This window comes from Anolis carolinensis, unplaced genomic scaffold, assembly GCF_035594765.1.
Source record: "Anolis carolinensis isolate JA03-04 unplaced genomic scaffold, rAnoCar3.1.pri scaffold_8, whole genome shotgun sequence".
Taxonomy (NCBI): domain Eukaryota; kingdom Metazoa; phylum Chordata; class Lepidosauria; order Squamata; family Dactyloidae; genus Anolis; species Anolis carolinensis.
In genome coordinates, this window is record NW_026943819.1 from 19,995,469 (window position 1) to 20,013,240 (window position 17,772).

General features: G+C 39.1%; 1 protein-coding gene across 4 annotated transcripts in view; it reads left to right on the forward strand.

The window, feature by feature from the left end:
- The window catches only part of fli1 (Fli-1 proto-oncogene, ETS transcription factor), a 148,875-nt gene that overhangs the window by 91,868 nt on the left and 39,235 nt on the right, over window positions 1-17,772 (forward strand). For all 4 annotated transcript variants that reach the window (XM_062960892.1, XM_008114365.3, XM_062960893.1 and 1 more), the window contains one exon: window positions 16,091-16,248. In XM_062960892.1, the coding sequence (XP_062816962.1) occupies window positions 16,091-16,248 (158 nt within the window). The remainder of the gene's footprint in view (window positions 1-16,090; window positions 16,249-17,772) is intronic.

A 17,772-nucleotide genomic window follows, 5' to 3' on the forward strand; every position in this document is an offset into this window, starting at 1 on the left:
TTTGACATGGCTTTAAAAAGAAGGATGATACAATGTTCCCCTGCTACTTCGTGGTTCGCTTTTTGTGGACTCACTGTTTTGTGGGTTTTCTGGAGGCTTCTGGGACATGGTTTTTGGAGGCTTCTGGGACATGGGACATGGCCATACAGCCCTCCCACCCACAAAAAGGCCTGGCCTGGCTCCGCGTGCCCGCAATGGCCTGCCATGGCTTCGAACAATACATTAAAAGAGGTAGGGAGATAGAGAGGGAGGGAGGGATGCTATATTTATTAAAATAAATGTAGCTTCCCTGCTTTGCGGATTTTCACTGGAATGTAACCCCGCAATAAGTGAGGGAACACTGTACTTCATGGCACTGATCCATGAGATCAAATGGAGACTAGGGCATCCAGTCATAGACCTGGAAAAATTGGCCAATCAGAGTGTTTTATGGCATTCCTACCTGTCTCCCATAGGAAATATTTATTTATTTATTTACAGTATTTATATTCCGCCCTTCTCACCCTGAAGGAGACTCAGGGCGGATCACATTATACACACAAAGGGCAAACATTCAATGCCCATAAACACCTTATAAACACATAAAACAGAGACAGACAGACGCAGAGACAATTTAACCTTTTACTGAGGGGATGTTCGATTCTGTCCACAGGGGGGAGCAGCTGCTTCATCATCCACTCTGACGGCACTTCCTCATTCCAAGTCGTAAATTAGTTAAACTTGCCTCCCCACTTTTATAAGTGGTACCTTATTTCCTACTTGATAGATGCAACTATCTTTCGGGTTGCTAGGTCAGCAACGAGCAGGGGCTATTTTTTATTTTTAATTGATGTGCTCACCCCGCCATGGGCTGGCCTCGAACCCATGACCTCATGGTCAGAGTGATCTACTGCAGCAGGCTGCTCAACAGCCTGCGCTACAGCCCGGCCCCAAATAGTCAAGTGCATAGAAAATTTAGGTGTATCCCCAGCATTGGCCTTGAAACTATAATGATAACTAACTACTATTAAAGAGTAACTTCCCAAGCTCTGACTGATTCTGCACTGTATGATTTCCCCCCTTCTCCATCACACTTTCAGTAACCCAAAGTTGGTGCCTTTGTTACCCTTGGCAATGCTGTTGGAAAGATATACAAATAGAGCGAGCATTTGGCAATACCAATATCTAGGCTTTCCATGAGAGCAGACAAAGTTATGCCCTTCTGACCCTGGTCAGTTACTGGGCACCGCCCCACCCTGCTTTGCCATTTATCCTCCCTGCATGACATCACTGTTTTGATGGATTTTCATGTGTTTTGCCCGATATGAGAAAATTCAGAAGCTGTGCCTAACGGCAACGGTTTTTTAATTTAAAGAGGAATACTGCAGCACTCCGAAGATGCTCACGCTCCAAGAGAAATGGGGACAATATGTAAGGCTTCACAAGCCAAGTCACTTTATCCTCCCAGCAAGAACCAGATAAATATTTTTTAGTGCCGTGTCTGTACTAGATTAGCAGCTGTTATTGTTTCACAAATATGTCTTCAAGTAGGACAGTTTGCTTCGGGGGTGAAAATGCCTGACTCTTTCATTTTGAGGTCGGGTGGTTGGTGTCCAACAAGTTACGAAGCTTGTAAAGATGGAAGTTTCGAGCCTGACATGTGAGAAACTGCCATGAAAATGGTGGCATAGGTGGTGGATAAATTAATTGCATCAAAGTGCCTGAATGTGCCAATGTAACCCTAGAACAGTGATGCCAACCTATGACATTTTTGCTGACACGTTGCCGCATGCAGATTGATTGGATGACAATGTCTTTTGTGGCCAAATCTGGTGTGATTTTGTCCAGTGGTTTTGTTGTTTACTCCATGGGAATTATGCACATTACATTTATATATATACTAGCTTTGCCCGGCCACGCGTTGCTGTGGCTTATGGGAATCCTTTGTTGGCCAGGTGGAATAGCAGTGAATAGCCTTGGAGACTCAAAGCCTGGCCGTTTTCTGGAGTAGCTGGAGCTTTTTGTTGTATGAACGTAGAGGCATGTATGAGGAGTTGTGCTGCCAAGTTTAGTGTTTCTGGGATGTGTAGTTTTGTTGTTTTGTCCTAGGCCAAAATTTCATTACCCTTTTATATATATACTAGCTGTGCCCAGCCACGCGTTGCTGTGGCTTAGTCTGGTGGTGTTGGTCAGTCTACATTAGGTTGTATTTATGCTGTGACCTCCACCTTTCTTTATACTCACATTAGTACAGTAGAGTCTCACTTATCCAAGCTAAACAGGCCAGCAGAAGGTTGGATAAGCGAATATCTTGGATAATAAGGAGGGATTAAGGAAAAGCCTATTAAACATCAAATTAGGTTATGGTTTTACAAATTAAGCACCAAACCATCATGTTAGACAACAAATTTGACAGAAAAAGTAGTTCAATATGCAGGAATGTTATGTTGTAATTACTGTATTTACAAATTTAGCATCAAAATATCACGATATATTGAAAACATTGACTACAAAAATGGCTTGGATAATGCAGAAGCTTGGATAAGCGAGGCTTGGATAAGGGAGACTCTACTATAGTAGTATTTGAAGTCTGTTACCTTCTTCAGTTTTTGTGTTGATTGATAATTGCTTGAGATCCCTGTTGTCTTTGGTTTGTTGTTAATTGTAATGTCTGATTCTGCTGAGTGCGGTGTATATTTTTATTGTGGTACAATATTTTTTTTTTGTTTTGCCTGTGTAGGTGTTTATTATTGTTGTTGTTGTAGTGGTCATGAAGGTTGGATAAGTTAAATGCTACTGTATTGTTTTTTGGAGGCCCACTGTAGCACTGACTGGCTTCTCAGCCTCAGTGCCTGGCTGTTTCTTGCCTGTGATGGTGTTGATTCTTATTGTTGTTGTTGTTGTCATTGTTATTATTGTAATTGTTTTTTTGGAGGCCAAGTGTGAATGTAGGGATTGGGGAGGTGGATGAGTTGTGTTGTCAAGTTTTGTATTTGTTATAGTCACAGTGCGTTGTTGTGAGTTTTGTGGGTCCGGATTGTGGTTTTGTGGTGTGGTTGTGTTGTTACAACTGAGAGGGAAGGCTTTTGTGTTGTGTTTGCCAAATTTTGTATTTGTGGGGCGTTTAGTTGTGTGCCAGGTTTTGTATTTCTGGGGCGTTTAGTTGTGTTGTTATAGTCACGATGTATTGTTGTGAGTTTTGTGGGTCCGGATTGTGGTTTTGTGGTGTGGTTTTGTTGTTACAACCGGGAGGCAAGGTTTTTGCGTTGTGTTGTCAAGTTTTATATTTCTGGGGCGTTTAGTTGTGTGCCAAGTTTCGTATTTCTAGGACGTTTAGTTGTGTTGTTATAGTCATGATGCATTGTTGTGAGTTTTGTGGGTCCGGATTGTGGTTTTGTGGTGTGGTTGTGTTGTTACAACCGGGAGGCAAGGCTTTTGCATTGTGTTGTTAAGTTTTATATTTCTGGTGCGTTTAGTTGTGTGCCAAGTTTCGTATTTCTGGGGCGTTTAGTTGTGTTGTTATAGTCACGATGCGTTGTTGTGAGTTTTATGGGTCCGGATTGTGGTTTTGTGGTGTGGTTGTGTTGTTACAACCTGGAGGGAAGGCTTTTGCGTTGTGTTGCCAAGTTTCGTATTTCTGGGGCGTTTAGTTGTGTTGTTATAGTCACGATGCGTTGTTGTGAGTTTTGTGGGTGCTGTGTGGTTTTGTGGTGTGGTTGTGTTGTTACAACCGGGAGGCAAGGCTTTTGCATTGTGTTGCCAAGTTTTGTATTTCTGGGACGTTTAGTTGTGTGGTTATCGCATGATGTGTTGTTGTGAGTTTTGTGGGTCTGGATTGTGGTTTTGTGGTGTGGTTGTGTTGTTGTAACCTGGAGGCAAGCCTTTTGCATTGTGTTGCCAAATTTCGTATTTCTGGGATGTTTAGTTTTGTTGTTATAGTCACTGCGCAAACAACTTTATCATTTTATATATATAGATATATATATATATATATATATATAGAGAGAGAGAGAGAGAGAGAGAGATTATTATATCATTCTATTATTATTCTATTATTATTGTAGCATATTATCATATTATTACTATTATATTATTATTATATTATTCATTATTCACGACTACATTGAAACTAGAATAGAGAGAAATCAGCGTGGAAACTGCAAGCGGCCCCACAGATTGTTGTACATGGAAATAATGGTATTAAATAGTTTTTGATTTATTAAATACAGTTATATGTTACAATTATATATTTTTGGTGAATTTTGACACACCAAGCGCAAAAGCTTGTCCATCACTGCCCTAGAAGATGGTCTTGGAGTTTTGCTCTGCTTTCACTATCTGTTTGTCAAGGGCTAAATTAGATGCCACACACAGAAGGATCTTCCTTTTGAATGTTATTTTAAATTCTTCCCATCCCTGTCAAAAGTACTCTGGAAGGGAAAATATTGGTATCTTTATTTACCACAATAGCTTTCAGGGAAAGGCATTTACAGTAAATTAAATCTACTTGTACAGAGATACAGATAACTATGACTTCCAAAATAAGGAATACCTATTAAATTCTCTTGGAGCCTCCGGTGGCTCAGTGTGTTAAAGCGCTGAGCTGCTGAACTTGCAGACCGGAAGGTCCCAGGTTCAAATCCGGGGAGCGGAGTGAGTGCTTGCTGTTAAGCTCCAGCTTCTGCCAACCTAGCAGTTCAAAAACATGCAAATGTGAGTAGATCAATAGGTACCGCTCCGGCGGGAAGGTAACGGCTTTCCATGCAGTCATGCTGGCCACATGACTTGGAGGTGTCTATAGACAACGCTGGCTCTTCAGCTTAGAAATGGAGATGAGCACCAACCCCCAGAGTCGGACATGACTGGACTTAACGTCAGGGGAAACCTTTACCTTTACCTATTGAATTCTCATGATTTCTTGATTCTGTGGTTTTGATTAATAATAATATTGTGCTTTCTATATATTTCTGTTGCAAGAGATCCAAAGATCATGCTATGGGCTAGGGAATGCGTTGTGCAGTACACAGCGCTCATTCATAGCCGCATATCCCTGTGATTATGCACTTCTCTATCCAAATTTATAAAAGTACCATAATTGATACTCCAGGGTTTGGATGGAGCCCGTGGCTTCAATGACCCTGCTGTAACCTGAGCAGGACCACATGTTGAGTGATGGATTCACTGACAGAATAGAGCAACTATGCTTTTGCAATCCATCACGGATAGCAGAGATGAAATATTCAACCACGTCATCCTTGTCTAAAGAAATGTTTTTACTCAGTTTTTGCCTAGTATTTGCACATCCCTATGCTCCCAGGCTGTGTGACTCCCCTCCATGGTAGGTTCAATTATCCCATCCCTGGTCTCTTTCTACCCACAGGCCCAGTCTTTCTTATATAGGTGAGAATTTGATAAGTTTTTTAAATTAATGGAATAATTTTTGTGGAATAATATTGATAGTGGTGAAACAAATCCTAGAACACAGAGTTGAAAGAGACCACATGGGCCATCTAGTCCAACTCCCTGCCATGCAGGAAAAACACAAGGTAGCGTTCCAGCCTCTGTTTAAAAGCCTCCAACGAAGGAGCTCCCACTACACTCCGAGGCAGTGAGTTCCACTGCTGAGTTTTCGTTATATGTATGTTTTGAATATATTGTAAAATGTTTTACCTGTCTTTTTATTAGTATTGTTACTTTTCTTGTTTTCTTTTGGTCTTTTAGAATTTGCAACATATATTTCAGCCAATTTCTATTTTACGTTTTGAGCCCCTAGTGGTGCAGCAGGTTAAACCGCTGAGCTGCTGAACTTGCTGATCGAAAGGTTGCCAATTCGAATCCAGGGAGCGGGGTGAGCTCTCGCTGTTTTCCCAGATTCTGCCAACCCAGTAGTTCGAAAACATGTAAATGTAAGTAGATAAATAGGTACTGCTCCAGCAGGAAGGTAATGGCACTCCATTCGGTCATGCCAGCCACATGACTTTGGAAGTGTCTACAGATAACACCGGCTCTTTGACTTAGAAATAGAGATGAGCACCAACCCCCAGAGTCGGACACAACTAGACTATGTCAGAAGAAAACCTTTCTCTTTACCTAAGCTGCCTTAGACCTTTACTGGGAGAAAACTGATAGTAATAATAATAATAATAATAATAATAATAATAATAATAATAATAATAATAATTTAATTTTTTCTTGATGGCTTGAGGCAGGGTACAGCATAGTCGAAACATATGAACATAAAATGCATACAATAAAATAGATAAAAACATACAGTAGAGTCTCACTTATCCAACATAAACTTGCGGGCAGAACGTTGGATAAGTGAATATGTTGGATAATAAGGAGGGATTAAGAAAAAACCTATTAAACATCAAATTAGGTTACGATTTTACAAATTAAGCATCAAAACAACATGTTATACAACAAATTTGACAGAAAAGATAGTTCAATACGCAGTAATGCTATGTAGGAATTACTGTATTTATGAATTTAGCACCAAAATATCACATTATATTGAAAACATTGACTACAAAAATGCATTGGACAATCCAGAATGTTGGATAAGTGAGTGTTGGATAAGTGAGACTCTACTGTGTTACACATACATACACCAAACACATAAACTATAGCAATAGAAGAGAATACATACATGAAATTATTCTGCATGAAAATACACTGATTTCACAAAGAAATGTAGGATTTTCTACAAAAAAAAATGTAGATGCATATTTTTGTGCAACCCCACTGTTACCTCTATGCAGAATTATTTCCTGAAACTCCACAGGTTGTACAAAAACAGACAAAAACAGTGCAAAAGTATTGATTCTGTGTTATTGCTTGGGTTTTCTGACTGTTAGGAAATCCATTTGTGGGAGAGGAAATGAATGGCATCCTTACAAAAATATATTACAGTTAGAGTCCCACTTATCCAAGCTAAACGGGCCGGCAGAAGCTTGGATGAGCGAATATCTTGGATAATAAGGAGGGATTAAGGAAAAGCCTATTAAACATCAAATTAGGTTATGATTTTACAAATTAAGCACCAAAACATCATGTTTTACAACAGATTTGACAAAAAAGTAGTTCAATACACAGTAATTTTATGTTGTAATTACTGTATTTACGAATTTAGCACCAAAATATCACAATGTATTGAAAACATTGATTACAAAAATGGCTTGGATAATCCAGAAACTTGGATAAGCCAGGCTTGGATAAGTGAGACTCGACTGTATTGCACACTCATCTATGTGTGTGCCCATGTGTAGCCTTCTGAAATATGGTTGTGCCTAATTTATCTCTATGATTTGGAAATATTCTGGGCCAATATCTCAGATAAACATGGACTGTGCTGCATTTTGATCCTGGATCTTCTGTCGTATTCATATTCTCCCTCCCCCTGTCCTCCCTTTCTTTATCTTTCTCTGACACATCAAAGTCCTTAATATTCACCTTTCTGCCAGGCTTAATTCATTAACAATGCCAGAATGATCCAAGGAGAAACCCTGCTTATATCAACTGCATCCCTGAAAAGAACCTTTCACAGCTTTTAAAGCCAGCTCACATTGTTACCTTGGCTATTATGCCTCCTTTTCCCTTCAGTCTCCTGGAGACGAAGGGCCCTTGAAAAGCAGTGTAAATTGTCGCAATCTTGGCAAGGGGTGGGGAAAAAAATCCTGTTAAAATTATGCTGAGCGTTCTTCATTTTGCAAAGGCAAGGCAAGGCTGGTAATGAAAATGAAGTAGTCTTGAGACTTGATAACCTTTTTAGCCCAAGCATCCTCATCAGGAAAAATTAAATGGAATACCCAGCTCTCCGCTATACAGAAAGGCCTCACCCGCTTCCCACAAATAATGCAGAGGTTTCTAATGCACTCTTTCTTTCCGCCTTAAAATGAGTTGCGTTGCGTCTTGTTCTCTTCTGTCTATCAGCTGCCTGGCAAAGCTGAGACCCTCCATGTGTCAAGTTTCAGTACATAATAATGGAATTGGTACTGCATTTGGAATAGTCAACATAACCTATTCTCTCCATGCTCTATTTCTTTTTCTTCTTCTTGTTAATCTATCCCCCACCCCGGCGTTGTGCGCTCTCTTGATAGGGTTCCAGCTGCCTCTTTAGGGGGGAAAACCCTTTCTTTCCCACTACACCTGTGCTCTGAACTCAAATGTGAAGCTGTGGTCTAGCATATGCACCATTCATTTTCAAGAGAATCAAAGGAGTGTGCCATCTTTATGCAAGGCAGCAAGCAAAATAGAGGGGCGGAAAATATCTCAGCAGCTTAGCCGAGGGCAGCTGAAGAGGTTTTGCAACTTGAGACAAAGAGCAAGATAGTGCAATGATGGGCAAGCTTTTGCGCTTGGTGTGTCAAAATTCACCAAAAAACCTAGCATGACTTGGGTGGTGTGTCACTTTGAGAAAAAAACCATAATTTCGCAATATGTATAGTTTAAATAACAAAAAGGCCATGAAAGCCTTCGACAACACAAAAAATATATAATTGTAATATATAACTGTATTTAATAAATCAAAAACTATTTACTACCATTATTTCCATGTACAACAATCTAGGGTACCTCTTGCAGTTTCCATGCTGATTTCTCTCTATTCTAGTTTCAATGTAGTCATGAGCAATGAATAAAATAATAGTAATATAATAGTAATAATATGATAATATACTACAATAATAATAGAATAATAATAGAAACTATATATATATATATATATATACACACACACACACATACACACACATACAGTAGAGTCTCACTTATCCAACACCCACTTATCCAACGTTCTGGATTATCCAATGTATTTTTGTAGTCAGTGTTTTCAATACATCTTGATATTTTGGTGCTAAATTTGTAAATACAGTAATTACTACATAGCATTAATGTGTAATGAACTACTTTTTCTGACAATTTTTTTTGTATAACATGATGTTTTGGTGCTTAATTTGTAAAATCATAACCTATTTTGATGTTTAATAGGCTTTTTCTTAATCTCTCCTTATTATCCAACATATTCGCTTATCCAACGTTCTGCCGGCCCGTTTATGTTGGATAAGTGAGACTCTACTGTATATATATATATATGCAATGTGCATAATTCCCATGGAGTAAACAACAAAACCACTGGACTTAGGTGTTTTGGGATTCTTCTACACTACCATAAAAAATCCAGATGATCTGCTTTGAACTATATTACATGTCATTGTAGACTCATATAATCCAGTTCAAAGCAGATAGTATGGATTATCTGCTTTGATAATCTGGATTATATGGCAGTGTAGAAGGGGCCTTGGTCTTCAGCTCCCAGAATTTCTCCTGGCCATTGGACAAGCTAGCCAGGGCTTCTGGGAATCACAAACACCTGGTTGGACATTGCTAGTGGACACAGTACTGACCTGGATGGGCCAAGAATTTGACAAGGCATAAGGCGGTTTCCTGCATTCCTGTGCTTACTTTAAGTGGCTTCCTCTTCCTATAAAGGTCCAATGCTCATAGGATTTTATATACAATGTACCCTCTGTATCCATTCATTGCTCACCAGGCAAATTAACCTCCTGTTGTGTATTGTGTCGGGTGAGATGTTTGCATAGGGTTCTCATGTTCCTCAACTACCCGGGTTTATAAGGTGCTAATGACCTCTTAAACATTCCTTGCACTCCCTTGAAGAGATATAACACAAGTCACAGACTTGGCAGATGAATGCCACTCATGTTGAAGGCTGGGAGGAATTGTAGTTCTGTGTAATGGGTTTTGATTTTTTAAGTGGTACAACCAGCCAGTTATCTAAAGTATGAATGGGTATACCGTGTTTCCCCAAAAATAAGACAGTGTCTTATATTAATTTTTTCTCCCAAAGATGCGCTAGGTCTTATTTTCAGGGGATGTCTTATTTTTCCATGAAGAAGAATTCACATTTATTGTTGAACAAAAAAATGAACATTTATTATATACTGTACAGTAGTTGTCATCACAGACCAGCATAACCAGACAAACTGTGAATCCTATCAACAACTTCTTGTTACTACCATTATTTCCATGCACAACACTTTATGGTACGTACATTTGCCGATCCTGCATGCTCTGGTGTTCTGTTCGGCGGGCCTGCTTCCAAACAAAACTTACCTAGGTCTTACTTTCAGGGGAGGCCTTATATTTAGCACTTCAGCAAAAGCTCTACTAGGTCTTATTTTCTGGGGATGTCTTATTTTAGGGAAAACAGGGTATGCATGCATATATGTTAATCAAGGGGTGAAACCAAGGTGTAACAAGGTGAAATGGGCTTTGCGTATCATTATTCTTGTCTCTTTCTTTCATGTCTTTGTTTAGCTTCTTTTCATTGGACGTGATTACTTTTTTTATAAAAACCATAAGGTCGCCCCTTTAGTAAAGACGAGGGCAGGCTATGGCCATCTAGATCTTGTTGGACTACTTCTCCCATCAAGTATAGTGATGATAGCTATTGCTGATTGTACTATATGTTGGACCATCTGAGCAGCTTTAATTCATATGTATGTAAACCTACAATTTGGCTACTATTCTTGTTGTATATTAGGGGCTGGGCTGTGGCGCAGGCTGTTGAGCAGCTGCAATAAATCACTCTGACCATGAGGTCATGAGTTCGAGGCCAGCCCGTGGCGGGGTGAGCACCCATCAATTAAAAATAAAAAATAGCCCCTGCTCGTTGCTGACCTAGCAACCTGAAAGATAGTTTATTTATGTATTTATTTACAGCATTTATATTCCACCCTTCTCACCCCAAACAACTTTCAATGACTTTTAACATAGAACAAAGACAAACAAACATAGGCTCCGAGCGGGCCTCGAACTCATGACCTCCTGGTCAGAGTGATTCATTGCAGTTAATTGCAGCTGGCTTGCATCTATCAAGTAGGAAATAAGGTACCACTTATAAAAAGTGGGGAGGCAAGTTTAACTAATTTATGACCTGGAATGAGGAAGTGCCGTCAGAGTGGATGATGAAGCAGCTGCTCCCCCCTGTGGCCAGAATCGAACATCCCCTCAGGAGAAGGTTAAATTGCCTCTGCGTCTGTCTGTCTGTCTTTGTCTCGGTTTGATGTGTTTATGGACATTGAATGTTTGCCCTATGTGTGTATAATGTGATCCGCCCTGAGTTCCCTTCGGGGTGAGAAGGGCGGAATATAAATACTGTAAATACATTTCTTCTTAAAGGTCTTCTGCAAGCCAAATTGTGCTTTAGAAGAGAGTGTAATTCCTCTGAGCAAAATGTCTGCAGAGTGCCAGACATTTTGATCCTCAAATACTTTTAACACCTGACATTAAAAATTTCTGCTGCTAGTGAGAAGGATTCAGTCTCTCTCTCTCTCTCTCTCTCTCTCTCTCTCTCTCTCTCTCTCTCTCGCTCGCTCTCTCTCTCTCTCTCTCTCTCTCTCTCTCTCTCTCTCTCTCTCTCTCTCTCACACACACACACACACACACACACACACACACACACCTTCTCTGCAAGGCTAGCCAGCCTACCTGCATTTGCTCAATCCCTTTCTCTGACTGCCATGAGGACATTAAAACGTCAGCAATTTGCCTCTCTGAAGACTGACTTTGGTTCAGTGCCTGGAAAAACAGTAGGCGAAATAGTACAACCTTAAATTCTAACATGTGTAAGTTATACGTCTTATTTCCATTTCCAAAGCAGCATTTCTCCCCAAAAAGACATAAGGAAAAAATTACCATCTGCCTCATAATATCTTAGTGGAATGTTTATCTCTCAGCCATGATAACTGCGGTAGAGTAATTCTGCCTCTATGCCTTAACAAACCTATTCAGTGTTTCTCAGTTGGAAAATCCTCCAGGCTTCTTCTCCAGGTGGGAATATAACATATAGTAAACATATTCCCTTCGCACTGAATGGGGCTGATTCATTCAAAGAAGGTTTGTTACCTTTCTTTCTCTATTTCTTTCTTTCTATCTCTCTCTTTCTCTTTCTTGGATGATGGTCACTTCAAACTTTCTTTTTGGTGGGATGATGGTTACTGTAGACACTGTCCAAGCAATCTATATATATAAAAGAGTGATGGCATCAGGGCAGCGGACAAAACAACAAAACTACAGGCCCCCAACCTCGAACTTTGACAACACAACCCATCATTCACGGCTCTAGGTTGATACAACAAAAAGAAAAGAAAAATAAAGTCCTAATTACAGGGAGAGGAATAATTGTTTTTATCCAATTGCTGCCAGTTTGAAGGCTAAGCTCCGCCCACTTGGTCTCCTAGCAACCTACTCAGCCCAGGGGACAGGCACAGTTAGGCCTCACTTAGGCCTCTTCCACAGATTATCAGATTTGAACTGGATTATATGGCAGTGTAGACTCAAGGCCCTTCCACACAGCTTTATAATCCATTTAGAATCTTATATTAATTTTATCAATATTTGTATGTATGTATTTTTATCCTTTACAATTTTATCTTGTAAATCGCCTAGAGCATCGTGGATGGAGGGCGATTAATAAGTAATTAAATGATGATGATGATGATGATATTATCTGCTTTGAACTGGATTATCTTGACTCCACACTGCCATATAATCCACTTCAGTGTGCATACTAAACATAAAGACAACCATACAACAGACATTCAATACCACTACCTCAACAATTTCTCACCAACACCACCAGACAACGCCACAGCAACGCGTGGCCGGGCACAGCTAGTCAAATATGAATGTCACAAAACTACATGGTTCAGGACTTCCTTGAAAAGCATTGTAGCCATGCTTACTGGTGTCCATGTGTCTCGTTGTCATGTCAAGGGGTTTTGAGTAAAAACCAATTGCTGAGACCCTCTGCCATACTCAGAGGATGAGCCTTGATTTGCAGAGCTATCCAAGGGCTGCTCTCTTGAAGTTGAAGGCATCATCTGTTGAAAAAGTTGTTTGGTACAAAAATATATAAAGAACTACAAGTGGAAACTACAGGAAAGGAGATTCCACCTGAACATTAGGAAGAACTTCCTAACTGTGAGAGCTGTTCAGCAGTGGAACTCTCTGCCCCGTAGTGTGGTGGAGGCTCCTTCTCTGGAGGCGTTCGCACAGTGGCTGGAAGGCCATCTGTCAGGGGTGCTTTGAAGGTGATTTTCCTGCTTCTTGGCATGGGGTTGGACTGGATGACCCATGAGGACTCTTCCAACTCTAGGATTTTATGATTCTATGGAGTGGAGATCAATTGTGCTGAGATCATGCATACGCAGCCGACTAAAAGGAGCAGGCTCTTGGGTCATCTGGCCATCATAGTTAGGGTTGTCTTGAATGGAAAGCATGAGAAACATCTTTTGAAAATGCCAACTTGAAAGACATAATGTGGCATTGAGCTATGAGGCCCTTTTATCTAGCTCACATGGTGGACAAATATCTATATCATGTATGCAGATAATGATGATTACAGAACTGAATACTGTGTTGTCGAAGGCTTTCATGGCCGGGATCACAGGGTTGTTGTATGTCTTTCGGTAGATGGGAAGCAAGACTCTGAGGGCAGAGGAGCCCCAAGGACGGCTAATGACTCTGAACAAAGGATGCCCCCCAGGCAAGAGACAAACCTTTCCAATGCTAATTAGGGTGATTAATTGCAACATTAATGCTGACTTCCAACTGACAAAGGACTCTTGTCACACCCTGGACTCTCCACAGATATATATTTACCTTCCTTGCCTAGTTTATCCATGCCTCACAACCTCTGAGGATGCCTGCCATAGATGTGGGCGAAACATCAGGAGAGAATACTTCTGGAACATGGCCACACAGCCCAAAAGACATATAACAACCCAGAACTGAATACTGTCAAAATAAGATAGTGAGGCTAAAATGAGCCACTGCTTAATTTTCAGTTCCATCCAAGAGCTTCACATTTTTTTTTCTATTTTTAGTACAACTCACAGAATTATTTACCCAAAATACAGTAGAGTCTTACTTATCCAACACTCGCTTATCCAACATTCTGGATTATCCAACACATTTTTGTAGTCAATGTTTTCAATACATCGTGATATTTTGGTGCTAAATTCGTAAATACAGTAATTACTACATAGCATTACTGCATTTTGAACTACTTTTTCTGTCAAATTTGTTGTATAACATGATGTTTTGGTGTTTAATTTTTTAAATCATAACCTAATTTGATGTTTAGTAGGCTTTTCCTTAATCCCTCCTTATTATCCAACATATTTGCTTATCCAACATTCTGCCGGCCCGTTTATGTTGGATAAGTGAGACTCTACTGTAGTAGCTAGCAGGTGCATTCTGGAAGCTGTACCCATCAAGTAACTTTTCCAAGTTTTATTCTCTCGCCATTATCCCCTTCTACTTTATGTCTATTAAATTATAAACCTGGGAGCAGTGCCTGTATCATCTCTCATCTAGAAATTATCATCGTCATCATCACCATCCTATGAAATTAATAAGGAACTCATTCACCCCATGCCAGCCTTTGTGTAAACAAAATGACACTATCTGAACAGAAGCATGAGGAAACAGAAAGATCAGAGTAAACCTAAGATTTCCAGTTGTACAAAAAAAAAAAAAAAAGAGAAAGTCACAGGAAGTCTACTTATTATTGATCATGCATGGAGGCCAGAGATCATCAAAAGTCAATAGGTTTTAGGATGGAAAACCATTTTTTTTATTTCTTCATACAATACACTGCAAACCTTTGCCATCTAAAAGAAACACAAAAGAAAATAATCTCAAAATGGTAAAGGACCCCTTATCCCCACAACATCTATCCTCTAGATTGTTTTTCTATCTTATGTCCCTGTTCCCCGTGGTTGTATTCTTATCCTTTTCTCACCCCAAGTTTTAACTAAGTGTCTCATGCGGCCCGCCCTGTTATATTGGTTTTTTGTTTTGTTTTTTTGATTTTGTGTTGCACTGTACATGATTATTTATTGTATTGTTTAATTGTATTATGATATGCTGTTTTTATATTTTGCTATATTGTACTGTTCTGGGCATGGCCCCATGTAAGCCGCCCCGAGTCCCCGTTGGGGAGATGGTGGCAGGGTATAAATAAAGTTTTATTATTATTATTTATTATTATTATTATCAATTGGCTCACATTATGAAAAACATTTCTAACAAATGCTGGCATAAATGCGGGGAAATTGGTACCTTTTCCCACATGTGGTGGGACTGCTCTGAAATCCAAAAATACTATAATACTGTTAGAGCAGTAATAGAGGAAATAATAGAGCAAAATTTATATTGGGATAAAGCTCAATTTTTGTCCCTTAACATAGAGGTAAAGGAGGGGAACAACCAATGGTCAGATATATTAAAATTTATGATAGCCGCTATTCATGCCACAATTGCCAGAGGGTGGAAAGATAAAACAAGGTGGGACCTGAAAACCTGGTGGTCGTATCTCTCTGAATATTTAATTAATGATTTCATCCATGAAAAGAAAAATAAATATTTGAATACTCAGTCAAGACAAGATTGGCATAGGAAATGGTCTTGTTTAATCGACAAAACCGAAGGAAAAGATAGGTACAGAACTTTAAATCAGACCTTCCAGACAAGTAAATCAATGTATTGATTCAAGTAACCCAAGTAATTTAAAGGGGTAATTAATTAAGATATATGGTAAAGGGAATCACAATTGGAACCTGTATCCCAGCCATAAAGTTTGTAATCAGATGGAAAACCATATAAGATGGATTATTCATGGAAGAACATCATGAAGAAAATCATGATGTTCTGGACATGATCTTGAGATGCATAGGTCCTTTGTGTAGATGCCTGCTCTTTTTACAGAAACTAATGAAAATTCATCAATTTTTCCTGTGAGATTGTAGATCAGTGGTTCTCACCTATGGATCCCCAGATGTTTTGTCCTTCAACTCCCAGAAATGCTAACAACTGGCAAACTGGCTGGAATTTCTGGGAGTTGTAGGCCAAAACACCGGGGACCACAGGTTGAGACCCACTGCTATAGATGGACAAAGTTACTATGATTTTCATATGAGAAGCATCATTATTCACTATTATAATTCAACTTTTGAGAGTGGACAGGAAGGATGGATCCCTGTGGTCTTTGCAATCTGGTGATATGATGTTTGTCTCTTCGTTTCAGGGAGTCCCCAGTGGACTGCAGTGTTAGTAAATGCAACAAACTGGTTCCTGCTGGGACAGAATCAAACTCCTTGAACTATGGCACCTACATGGATGAGAAGAATGGTCCTCCTCCACCCAACATGACAACCAATGAGAGACGGGTCATCGTTCCGGCAGGTAAGAGGCCACTTGTTTCCTAAGCATTGAGTCCAGCATGGAACGATCTTTAGATTCGACAAAACTAATTATTTAGCCAGATGAAATAAAATTGTTCATAAAGCTGATGTGAAACCACTTTAAGCTTTTAATGAACTTTTTTATTTTCTAAAAAAAAATGTCTTTGCTACTAAAAGATGTTGAATTTGGAGTTGGAAAATCTGCCCATTTTATAATAGCCCCATTCTTGAGGTGTTGCCAATGTTATATTGCACTTTTGTCCGTTTCAACTGTGAAATTACCTTCCCCATTTCGGCCCATTTCGGCACATTCTGCACTTTGCCTGGGTTCTATGAATTAGTCTCCTGTTTTAATATTGTATGTTTTATGTCGATTTTAACTATTGTTTGTACTGATGTTGATGTTTTTATTGGATAATTGTTTCATTGCTGTGTTTTGATATTTGATTGTTTTATCAGGCAAGGCCCCATGTGAGCCGCCCCAAGTCCCTTTGGGGAGATGGGGCGGGATATAAAAATAAAGTTATTATTATTATTATTATTATTATTATTATTATTATTATTATTATTATTATTATTATTATTATTATTGGAAAAGGAAGCAAACAGATGTAAAATCCTTCATGAAATAATAATGCAAGAATTATTCTGCTAGATCAGATGAGAGAGAGAGAAAAATAGCCATTTAATGTCTCAATCTTTTATTGTGAAACATTGAAAGGAATGAGATAAATGTGGTACAGAAACTTTAGCAGAGCTTGCTCCACATCATAAGGACTTTTATCTTCTAAAAGGCAGATTATAGTCTTTATTAATTTAATGGAGAGTTTAGTTAATGCTCCCAATTGAAAATGTTCTGGTACTACTGTTTTCTTTGCTCTTGCTCTTTGGCCTAATTAGCTCTCCTCCCTTTCCTTCTCCTTCCCATAACGTCAAAGAGAATCCTTTTTGTAAATGAAGGAGATGAATTACAATTACAAGCATTATCCAGTGGGTAGAAATTGAGAGAACGCAGAAAGAAAATGAAAAGTGGTACAGAATGCCTTCAATTAGGACTATTTTTGTGCACGATGCTTTGCATTTTTGATAAGAGTCAGAGAAAAATACCACAGGATGTAGATAAAAGTGCTGGAGTAGAATGATATGTAGTTCTGTAAAAACCGTAATATTTTACCCCCTGGGAGGCACAGCAGATTTGCTTTTTAAAAGATACTTGTTAAAAGTATAAATATACAGTCATCTTTTATATATGTATTTGCATTATATATTAAAAGCAATAATATTGTATCAAAAGGGAGGAGAGAACATACAATATTGGAAAGCATTATTTTAGAAAAATCCTAATCAACCCAGAATAATAATAATAATAATAATAATAATAATAATAATAATAATAATAATAACTTTATTCTTATACCCCGCCCCATCTCCCCAAAGGGACCCGGGGCGGCTTACATGGGGCCTTGCCCAACACAACAATATAACAAAAAACAGCAAAACAATAAAAATAATATCCCAACAATAA